At 45.4% G+C, this 12,249-nt stretch overlaps 1 protein-coding gene across 1 annotated transcript in view; it reads left to right on the top strand.

The window, feature by feature from the left end:
• tsnare1 (T-SNARE Domain Containing 1) overlaps positions 1-12,249 on the top strand; it is a 129,652-nt gene that overhangs the window by 17,495 nt on the left and 99,908 nt on the right. Inside the window, exon 2 of the mRNA XM_083761968.1 lies at positions 10,325-10,446. Within this exon, the coding sequence (XP_083618094.1) occupies positions 10,362-10,446 (85 nt within the window). The 5' untranslated portion in view covers positions 10,325-10,361. The remainder of the gene's footprint in view (positions 1-10,324; positions 10,447-12,249) is intronic.

Raw genomic sequence — 12,249 nt, 5'->3', positions numbered from 1 at the left:
GGGTTTTGTCTGTGTCAGCTGAAGGTGAGAATATGAGAAGAGATGAAAGCACAGCCACTTCTCAGTCACTGTCACTGTGTGCTCAGTCCCTCATCTGGGGAGAGAGGGCATCACACACGCACGCACGTGCGCGCACACACATGCATACACACAGAGGCTTTCAGCCTGAGCAGTACTTGGTTACGCATCGTGTCGCACACCCAAAAATAGCAGATCTACAACAAGCTCACGAGCAGCGTTTAGTACATCTGCTATTGTTGGTGCGCAACACCAGCATGCAGCTAAACATAAGTAAAGTATTTGAAGAGTTGTTGTTCCCTTTATCAAGTAGTTTTCTGTAAAACGTTCAAACATCACAACATCAAAATACAGCAGCCGTATATATAAAAAAATGCAATCCTTTTGATCCCCTCATCCCGTCTCGCAGCAGGCATGCGTCTGGTCTCTAAACACACATCAAACCAGACGACGGCTTTGATCAGCTTCTGTAGTGCCATAAAAAATAAATGAAAGAAACATTATCTCTCCTTCAATATCAAATTGCAAAGTGCTAAGTGCTCTGTAATACCTCACTATTGATCCATTTAGCCGTCCTATGGAGATATCTAAAGACTGCCTTGGGGTGGCCTGGCTGTAATGATTTTCCTCCACTGGGTTTTTGTTTTATCTGGCATGCATGGCGACTATTGACCATGTTGACACCGTGGCCACAGATCTGCTTCTGACAGGACAGGCCCGCAGGGCTACAGATCTGCTTCTGACAGGACAGGCCCGCAGGGCTACAGATACGCGTTAGGATCAAAAACGGGGGGGCGTTATTATTGCACATTATTATGGGACATGGAAATAATTCCAACAGACATTTCTGGGTGGGTGAAGGAATCGTATCGTAACACGTTCGTACAGTGTATCCATAGACCTGATAGATGCGCTTAATTGGATCGTGTGGTTCTGAGATGCCGCAACTCGACAGGGTCGTTCTACTCGCGCTGGAATCGGGACGTCTTGATGTCTGACGACAGAAGGAGCAGATTGGTCGGAGTGACCCGGTCACTGGCTGATTAAGGGTCGCTGTTTGGCCTGTGTGAGACGAGTATTTGAGACGTGAGACGTCATTGTTAATAATCGTGTCTTGAGGATCTGATTCTGGCGCAGGAGCAGACAGTAGAGAGGGACGGTTGAAAATGGGTCCTCGGGTCATTGTTCAATTTCAGAATGTCCCTTCATCATGTGATCGGTCGGATATAGGCTGTGGCAAAGACACAGATTATGCACAAACACAGACACACGTGTGCACCAACGAGTGCGCAGGCAACACACGTCGTGCTCATGAAGGGAAGAGACGGTGAAATCTAAAATGGGTCTTACTGTAAGGCTCACTATGCCCTCGTAAGATGTCATCTTTTCATGTAGCTGTCGAAATGAATAACCTGCCGCGTACGGTTGCCCACTGTGTGGGCAGACATGAATACGTGCATGTAATGTATATGCCAGCATGTCTCCCTTCAAGTATATATATCTTGCATGCACGCACGCACGCACGCACGCACGCACGCACGCACGCACGCACGCACGCACACACACACACACACACACACACACACACACACACACACACACACACACACACACACACACACACACACACACACACACACACACACACACACACACATATTAAACCTTCGCCCATCGTTTGCGTCCAGGGAACACTAGCTTATTTCTGCTCAGTTGCTTGGCTCTCTGGCTAAGCTAAGCCTTGCTCTGCTGATAATGAAAGCTGTGAGCAGAATGGGGGTACACAGTCCCTCCACCCTGCTCGCCCTCTAGGTTCATTGTAGTGATGCAGTGCCACACAGGGCTGCAAGCTGCCTTCGGCTCACTTGGCAGTCTGTGTAGCTGGCTGTTGTATGGCTGCAAATGTGTTTGTACTCACCGCTTTTACACTGCACATACAATATATTACTGTCTCATATACAGTAATAGTAGATTTCATGTGTTATTTGAACCCCCCCCCCCCATCTCTCTCTCTCTCTCTCTCTCTCTCTCTCTCTCTCTCTCACACACACATTATTTTTTGATTCGAAGAGACTGAATACTAATTGGACTCTCTGGCCAACAAAAATAATTGTACTGGAATGAAAGATCTGAGTTGTTCACATGGCGGACACTTCACTTATTGGTCTCACAGTGTCTATCGGTGCAGTGCATGCCATCCATATTTAAATAGGTGAGAGGAGGTACATTGTAAACTTCTCTTTGCTTTTGAGGTAGAATATTGTTTGCTGGCTATATCATTGTCATAGTTATTTTCCTGTACAGACAGACAGACAGACATTCACTGACACATCTTTACCGCAATGTAAAAGATGATTCTTCTGTGAGCCGTTCAGAGAGCCGTTCAGAGAGCCGTTCAGAGAGCTGTTCAGAGAGCTGTTCAGAGAGCTGTTCAGAGAGCTGTTCAGAGAGCTGTTCAGAGAGCCGTTCAGAGAGCCGTTCAGAGAGCCGTTCAGAGAGCCGTTCAGAGAGCTGTTCAGAGAGCTGTTCAGAGAGCCGTTCAGAGAGCCGTTCAGAGAGCTGTTCAGAGAGCCGTTCAGAGAGCTGTTCAGAGAGCCGTTCAGAGAGCCGTTCAGAGAGCTGTTCAGAGAGCTGTTCAGAGAGCCCTTCAGAGAGCCGTTCAGAGAGCTGTTCAGAGAGCTGTTCAGAGAGCCGTTCAGAGAGCCGTTCAGAGAGCCGTTCAGAGAGCCGTTCAGAGAGCCGTTCAGAGAGCCGTTCAGAGAGCCGTTCAGAGAGCTGTTCAGAGAGCTGTTCAGAGAGCCCTTCAGAGAGCTGTTCAGAGAGCTGTTCAGAGAGCCCTTCAGAGAGCCGTTCAGAGAGCCGTTCAGAGAGCCGTTCAGAGAGCCGTTCAGAGAGCCGTTCAGAGAGCCGTTCAGAGAGCCGTTCAGAGAGCTGTTCAGAGAGCCGTTCAGAGAGCCGTTCAGAGAGCCGTTCAGAGAGCCGTTCAGAGAGCCGTTCAGAGAGCCGTTCAGAGAGCCGTTCAGAGAGCCGTTCAGAGAGCCGTTCAGAGAGCCGTTCAGAGAGCCGTTCAGAGAGCCGTTCAGAGAGCCGTTCAGAGAGCCCTTCAGAGAGCCGTTCAGAGAGCCGTTCAGAGAGCCGTTCAGAGAGCCGTTCAGAGAGCCGTTCAGAGAGCCGTTCAGAGAGCCGTTCAGAGAGCCGTTCAGAGAGCCGTTCAGAGAGCCGTTCAGAGAGCCGTTCAGAGAGCTGTTCAGAGAGCTGTTCAGAGAGCCACAGAGTCATCATGGCTGTGACTAACAACAAAATGCTATGCCCACTACTTATTGTGTTTCTGGCAGTGTGGGAAGTTCTCAAGTATCTTTACTTAAGTTCAGTTTTTAGGTACTTTTATTTCCATTTTATGATACTTCAGACGTCTATGGCACTTTTTTTTATTTCACTGCCGATTACCGTATTGTAAAAGTATGCTCATAATATTTATTTCTATTATACTTCATCTAGGCCTACAGTATTTGAAAGTGACATATGTACAGTATATGCTCACGTCGCAACGTGTTGTGATCTTTTTGCTAATTATTGCTTTATAAATTTTTTGCTAATTTAATAAGCGTTTGACAACTTTTGAAGAGGTCAGGTGCTTTTTATTTGGTCCTTTGTTTGGTAATGTTTTGATGCCAATTTATTTATTTTTTATCACAGACGTTTTACTTAGAGTATTTCTGCATTGTGGTATTGCTACTTTTACTTAAGTAAAAAGTACTGGGAGTACTTCTTCCAGCCCATGGCTGTGAGTAACGACACAGTGGTATACCAACTATTTATTGTGTTTCTGTGCTGCTCTGATGACCTCCATTTCCACTAGTGTGAGCAACTAAAACAGAAACATGGGGCGATTTATAGTACTTTACACTGTACTGAACAGTAAGGTCGCACGCGTGTGTGTGCGTGTGTGTGTGCGTGCGTGTAGACGCGTGCGTGCGTGTGCACGCCTGCGTGCATGACTATCAAACATACCGGGCAGACAGGTTACTTTTTAAAACGAAATCCATATTACTACCACTACTGTTTTTTGCCATTCTGATCGGGAGGACCGGAGGATTCCCCTGGTATCCCCGTATTTGACGTTGCAACGTTATGAATTGTGGGTAATTCCCTTAGGCAAAGTCTGCATCGTTGCAGCGATTAAAGCGCCTAGTAATTCATTTTCAATGAGACCTGCGTTTTTGTTTCTGTACGCATAGAGAAGTCGAGGGGCGACAACGCAAGCGGACTTATGCGGGCGCGGTCCGGTGAAATTGTCTCGCGCATGCTCGTTTCATCCATCCGCGACTGACTATAGAGTATAGACCTGAATTCTGTTTAGCTTTTTTTCACGATTGGCGCCCTCTAGAGCAGACCTGGAGCAGACCTGTCGTATGAGCCACCTCGATGCCCGTCTGTAAGGACCTTTATACAGCAAGGTGCATAAAGGGCTCTGCCAGCTAGCCCTCACGGAATTCATGTGAACGCGCGTTTAAGCAAGATCCCCCCCCCTGCATGACCACTGCTTATGTCCTATTCCTTTGACATCACCCGATGTGTGCCCCAGCACCCCACCCAGTGTTTGATAAATAAAAGTGCACACAAAGTGTGTGTTGTGTGTGTGTGTGTGTGTGTGTGTGTGTGTGTGTGTGTGTGTGTTTGTTTGTAGTGTGTGGATTTACACCACAGTCACTGGGCTCCAAATCAACCGGAGAGAAGATTGTTTATGGACTGCCAAAAGTAATTAATCTCCCTCCTCTATGGAAATTAATCGGATTAAACATCCTTGTGCTTGTGGCCCAGTGAATCTGTCTCCCTCTGATGTCGGCTGCGAGAACACATCTCTTCCCCGCTGTCCTCTGTCGTGCCCCCCATCCCAGAAAGTCACAGATGCCAGTCTGCATGCATGCACATGCCACAGACCCGTCACAATCGCACCCGAAACACAATAGGACAAATAAGTATTGTAATAACGATGGCCTTCTCATTTGAATAGCTGTCATTCATTCACTGCTGCAGACAAAGACACAGTGGTGAAAGGGGTCCTCTACATGCAACTCTGAGTGTGTGCAAATGGAACCGAATGGTTCCATTCTCATTATACTACTCTGACACCAAAATGTAGAATGCCCTGACACCATCCATTAACGGACGTGAATCACTGGTTTTCTTTTCAAAATGTACCTAAAAAGATGATAATAATAAAAAACCAAACATCAATACATGTATCACTATCAGGAAACCACAAGAGGAGGTAAATGTAGATTCCCATCGAAAGGAGGTGTCATTCGCAAAAAGCATGGAATACGGATGTGTATATTACAGGAAACTCCCGTTAAACTTTCCAACAAACTCTGGTAAACTTGCAAATTGTACCATCACACCTGTATATTACCGTATATGAACTGTATATGCCCGCTAAACTTGAGGTTTACGGGCAAAATACAGTGCCCATAATTTCCCGTTAACTCCTCTTTTCACGCAGTGGTAATTCACTGCTGCCATTTTTCCTCTTTCTCCTTTGTTCATAGTAAATGGTGCATTTATAATGTATAGCGTCTTTATCCAAGGCACTTTACAGCGATGTCTGACGTGCTGTTTATATTTCTGACTAATGTGTTCAATCGATCAAAAAATGTAAAGAATTCTACACACAAAGAGATACGAATGGATGAATGAATGTACTGGGGATTTTATGCAGTATGTACTGAACCATTAGACTGTTCAGGAAATGGGGAAAAGGTAATGTTCCAAAACGATCCAATGTAGTTATTATAATTTAGTCAGTCACACTGTCTAAGTGATGATTTTTATTAGATAAATATTTGTAAACCTTATGGATACTGTGACGACTGCATGCGGCTCAGGAGGTAGAGCAGGTCGTCCAATGATCCGTCGGCGGTTCGAATCCCGGCTCCTCCCGGCTGTCTACATGTTGAAGTGTCCTTGAGCAAGACACTGAACCCCAAATTGCTCCCGATGTGCTGGTTGGTGCATGGCTTCCGCCGCAATCGGTGTATGAATGTGTGTGTGAATGGGTGAATGTAATGCACAATCTCTGTAAAGCGCCAATTGGATGAAGGTGCTATGCACCATTTACCATTTATGGACAGACGCAATCATTTTCAAACTGGCGTGTCATCATTGGTGCAAATACAAGTAAAAATAATACTGAAAATAGCTCTCAAGAAGCAACAAGCTCACAGCATCACAATCATAGACTGTAAAAAATATGGACAAAGCGTTCCCCGGGTCTAACATGAACGTAAAATGAAGCCTGAAATCCCTGCACTGTAAATCGCCATCTTTCTAGATCCGTTTTGGACCAGCTGGCCATTGGCTGGCTCCGTTTGGGTCCAGCTGGCCATTGGCTGCCCAGACAACGAGGCGGGACTTCCCCCCTTCTTCTCCGTTGGTTTTTATTTTGACTCGAGTGGGAGGAGAAGACTCTTGAGTGGGAGGGGAATCCCGATCATAGACGGTAATGGTAGCCACGCCCCTCAGAACATACGCAACTTTATGGTCATTATTTTAATTAATGGGACCATAATTTTCCAAAAAGAATATTATGACATTAGAAATGAGACTTTAAACTAGTGACTGGAAGAAGAAAGTATTCATGACCATGTTTATTAAGGTAATACAGTCTAGGTGAAGTTGGGCCAAAATACATGGGCCTCTATGGAGCTATGGGGCTTTTTGGGTCCAGTCCAGCGCCACAACAGGCCATTATATGAACTACCGATTTCAAATGAGGCTTCACGAAATATCTGGCTGACTGCCCCCCTGATCACAATCTATAAACTGTGAGCTTGTAAATTGGCTATTTCTGATACGCAAGTAAAAACGGCATTTATTTAGGCCTATGAAAAAGACAACAAAAACATGCAAGTTTTCACAGCGATCATTATGTATCAGTGAACACAGAGGATTTTACTGTGTAGTACCATATGACCTTTTGATAGAGAGAGTTTCTTCTCAGAGGGATGTTGTGTTGATCTGTGACATCTGGATGCGTTCGCCTCGGGCCAAACACATGTCGGCTCATTCACATTATTTAACCTTTTTCAGCAGGAGCTGGCGCACATCTCTGATGCCAAGCCCCGACGACACCATGATCCATTGATGGATTTAATTTGTATTTACACGAACACTCTTATTTGTGTATAATAACTAACAACACACACATGCATGCACCGCATAAGCACACACACACACACACACACACACACACACACACACACACACACACACACACACACATACACATACACATATGTACACATACACACACACACACACACACACACACACCAGGGCTAATCAACATGCCGGCTTGTGATGTACATTTTCCTCAAACATTAGTTTTTTGTCACAGACATACAAAATGAGTGGTCAATAATATTACCATAAATACTAATGAGAGAGTGGCTAGACCTCATCCCTATTATATTTTATTTTATTACATGGAAAGCTGAGTGGGAAGGTGTGCATTATTATTTCCATGGCCATCTCTGCACATTTGTCTACTTTCTACTTCACTTTCTATATAGTGATTCACTGATTGCTTTGAACAAAGCATTAAAGACGATCATAGAAATAAAGCAATAAAGAAAATAATCGCCACATTGACGTCATGTCACACATGGGTTTGTATTACTATACTGTTGGCGACCTCAACACCGCATTGTATACTGGCCCAATCTAATCCTACCTTCAACCTAAAAATCCCTAACCCTAAAACTAAAGCCAACCTTGTCTACTGAAACACCTTGTTTTTGTGTGTGTTGTGTTCTTATTTTCAAGTTCTCCCCATTGTAGTTGATTGTTCATCCAATCCCACCCCATGTACAGTATATATACTGTATGTACAGTGTACATACTCCTTGTAACTTGCCAACCCAAACTGTCTTGGTCTTGGATTTGGTGTATACGACCACATGTCTGCTCCGACACGCATGGAGTCACCAGCCGCTTGCTTTCACATGACAGCGAGGGGTTTCACCGGGAGGGTGTCAACACATGCCGAGCAACACACTATCCCTCCTGCCCTCCTTCCGCTCCCTCCTGAACAGAACAGGAACCCGACCAACACGTATGGAGCCTTCCGCTCCCTGCTGAACAGAACAGGAACCCGACCAACATGTATGGAGCCGCCGCTAGCGCAGCGACGCCGAAAGAAAGAGACCGGCCAAGACGGAGATACCACGGAGGAATCAGATCCCACGTGTTTGTGGGCAGATGGAACTTTACCCCTGAGCCACCCGGAAGCCCCCCTAACCCTAACCGATACATGCCAAAGCCCCAATCTTTTTCTAACTCTAACTTCCACAAACAATGTTTCTCCTGGAGCGCCCGCTGGCCTATAGTGGTCCAGGCGCTTGCCACATATATAGGCTCTGGCCTGACAGCTTGTTGCGTGTTCGAGTCCCGTTCATGATGACCTTTTCTGCATGTCTCTCCCCTTCTCTCTCTTCCTCTTTCCTGTCCGTCTTGACTGTAACTATCAAATAAAAAGGCACAAAAGCCGAAAACTAATCTTCAAAAAATCTCCAAAATAAATGACGGAACATTTATTTTATGATCCCATTAAGTCAATGTTTGTGATTATATCGTGTCCCCACAAGCATAGCAATACGTACAGTAATAAGGCCATGCACGCACAGACACACCCATGCCCCGCACGCACACATGCACGCATACACACACACACACACACACACACACACACACACACACACACACACACACACACACACACACACACACACACACACACACACACACACACACACACACACACACACACACACACAAACACGCTGTGTCATGGGATGCTGATCAAGTGGTGTTGACTTGCTGTATGTCACAGATCACATCTTTGTTACTTGACACCCTCTCTTTCTGTGCAGTTATTTATGACCTCTGCATAATGTGACATCTCTGACTGGGATGGATTGATTGACAGTGATTGAGACCGGCGTTGTTTGTTAACATGTAGCTACCCTATGCGGGGGTGAACATTCGGCAAAAACGGCACACCTACAAAGTCACACGCTACTGTACATGTTGCAATGTGACCCATTTTGTCGAGGAAATTTAGTGTAGAGATAGTATAGTAGTATATTGGAGTGTTTTCCACTTGGAGTGTTCATTGGCTTGATCTTTCCACTGACTACATTAGTCTGTTGTGGGTCCCAAGAAAAAACGTTAGTAGTGAAAATAAAGATCTACAAGCTCACATCACATTGTGAGTTTGCAACACACTGAGCTTGTAGATTGGCTCTTTACACAATTCAAATGGTACATTCCTTTTTGGTAAGTTGTCTCCCCTGCAAGTCATGGGGAGACAAATGTTACTTTTGGGTCTCAACTGAAAATGTTTGGGAACCAATGGTATATTATTGTCTCTGTCGGGTGGAAACAAACAAAGAAGTGTTACTTTTCAGGATTCAAATTCAAACATTGCAAAAGTAGCAGATCTACAAGCTGAAAACGTAACTTTTCATGCTTTTGTGTGACTCTGCAGTGGCGTAACTAGATGTCAGTGGGCCCCGACGCAGGCTGATCAGCGAGTGCCCCCGACAGCACCCCCCTCCCCTCCCCGCGATCGCCAGTAAAAATAACTAAAACAGACTCTTTTTGGCTTATAAACAGCGCAGCGGCTGAGTGGGGCAATGTACAGCAGCCTGTAAAAACAAGTCCAAACTGTGTGTGGGTTTATAATCAGCGGGGCACTGTACAGTTGTAGTTGTGATTTGTGCACCTACCTGGCTGTCGGGACTCGAGACTGAGAAAGCCCACTGCATGCACACTCGCCACAGACACTTCTGACTTCCTTCACGTTATTAGCCTACAGCCCTACGCTCTAACAGAGCTGTTAGGGAGGCGGGGCATATCGCACGTGTGCCTAATTCTTATGGTATGGTGGCTGTGTGTGCTATAGCAGCAGCCACCACCAGGCTCCGCCAAACTTTGTTCAACTCAACTGTCATTGCATATCTGTATGTGTTTATGATTTTATTTTACAGACGGCACGGGTGGGCGGCCGTGTGCCCCCCTTGCCTCTGGGCCCCCACGCAGTAGCGTTGTCTGCGTCACGGTAGTTACGCCCCTGTGACTCTGTAGTATGACCGAGTGGGACATTAATTTAAAGAAAAAAACAAGTGTTTTTTGAGGAAGTTAGAGTTAGAAAAAGATTGGGTCAATAGCACACGTGTGCTATTGACCCGAGCATGAATGCATTCTGTCATGTCATTGATTCCCGGCTTTCTTTTCTTCCTCCCAGGCGCCTGAAGCTCAGACACAGCTAATTGTGGAGCAGGATGTCATACGGGTCCATCGACGGTGGCACCTTTGGTGGCCGGAATCCATTCGGAGGCCCGACGAGTCGGGGCTACCAGCCAGTAGGTAAATACAGAAACGTTCATACTACGTAGCCTTGTTGCCTGTTGGATCCTGTCCTGTAACTGCCCAATGACTATGGTTTGTTTGGTGCATCTTGACACCGCAGTTATGATTTCCTAACAGCGCTCTGCGGATTCGTCTATAATTTAGGCCTGCAATTATTGATTATTTTGTTTTTGGTCATTCTATCAATTACTTTTTGATCAATCAAATAACCGATAAGTGTAATTGTTGTATATATTTAAAAAAAGTATGTCCGTGAATAAATGCATTCAAAGCTATAGCGTTATTATACTCCGAGCGATCAGAGCACGTCGCATTGCGCCCCGTTGTGGACTTGTAGATCGCCTTTACGATGTTTTTTCCAAAACATTTTGCCTATGATTTGCCTAAACTAGGGATAGAATATGTATTCATTATTTTATGAAATGATCAATTAGGCCTATCGATTGTTTGTTCTAATCCATTATATCGATTAACCGTTGCAGCCCTAGCCTATACTACTGCGGAGACCTCATTAATGTCACGTACTGTACATGTATACGTTCTTACAGTGAACAGAGAGGGGGAGCGAGGTGAGCAGTCGCTTTAGATCAGTGAAAATCTGCCCCCCGTGGCGGCAGGCTGTGAATGAACTGACTGTCTCCAACCCCCTGGCGAGAGCAATCAGACGGCTCATGACTCTGTAACGATGTATGAGTGTGTTTGTATGTTTGTGTTCGGCTGCATAATCTATTGTGTTTGTGTGTGCTTGTAGTCCTGTGTGTGTGTGTGTGTGTGTGTGTGTGCGTGTGCGTGCGTGTGCGTGTGCGTGTGTGTATCATCCATGTATTCCATGATGATGGATACTGGCGGCACATAAATGAATGCAAAGCCATGACTTCAGCTGTGTCAAGACCTCAGTATGGCGCTCCCCAAACATTTCCAATAATGTAAAATCAATGTAAAGATAATAATAAAGTTGCTGATTTATTTATTTATTTTTATATAATTTTGACAATAATGCCATGCGGACACCAGGCAGTGGCACAACGCTTCCCAATTGAATTTGAATTCTATATATTTCTATAATCTATATATTTATTTTCTTTTTTGAATGTATTTATTTTCCTATTTCCTGTGTATTATGCTACATGGCGATGATGGCTACCGACGCATAAATGCAAACCCTGCTGATGACTTCAGCAGTGCCGTCCCGTGTCTGACCTTATGTGGAGCATCAGGTTTGCGCCAGGGTTAAGCTGTGTGAATAGCAGGTTCATTGGCTTGATCTTTCCACTGACTACATTAGTCTTGTAATTGGGTAAGAGGTAAGGCTCGACCCCTGAGGCAGGGCATGTTTTCAACCTCTGCCTATGTGCGTGTGGGTGTGTGAATGGGAGAGGGAGACATTTAGAGAGAGGGTTAATGCATTAGCGATGTTAACGCTCTTGCCATATGCCAATATGTCACGCCAAAGCACCCTGAATGAGGAGAGGAGGAAAGGAGAGGAGAAGAACAAACATTAATGGCTCTTAGAAGAACTTCCTCCGTTGGCCAGCATGCAAAGAAAGAGTATTCACTTTCACGTGTGTTTGTGCCGCGCTGCGACATACAGAATGTATGTCTCGCGCCGATACCGCTTGACACGCGAGGGGGGTAGTTGGCGTAAGCCATTATATTGCATTTCACAAACACACAGTGAAGGAAGAGGGGATTTGACAGGGGAAAAAAACAAACATCACATAAGCTTTTTGTCTCCACAAACTCCCACATACTGTACTCCTGTGAGGAGTAAAATATGCTCTTTCACTCAAACTGACAAGC

The sequence above is a fragment of the Protomyctophum parallelum genome, assembly GCF_964188405.1.
Source record: "Protomyctophum parallelum genome assembly, chromosome: 3".
NCBI lineage: Eukaryota > Metazoa > Chordata > Actinopteri > Myctophiformes > Myctophidae > Protomyctophum > Protomyctophum parallelum.
Note: the sequence above shows the minus strand (reverse complement) of the source record. Positions and strands in the feature narration are given on the sequence as shown.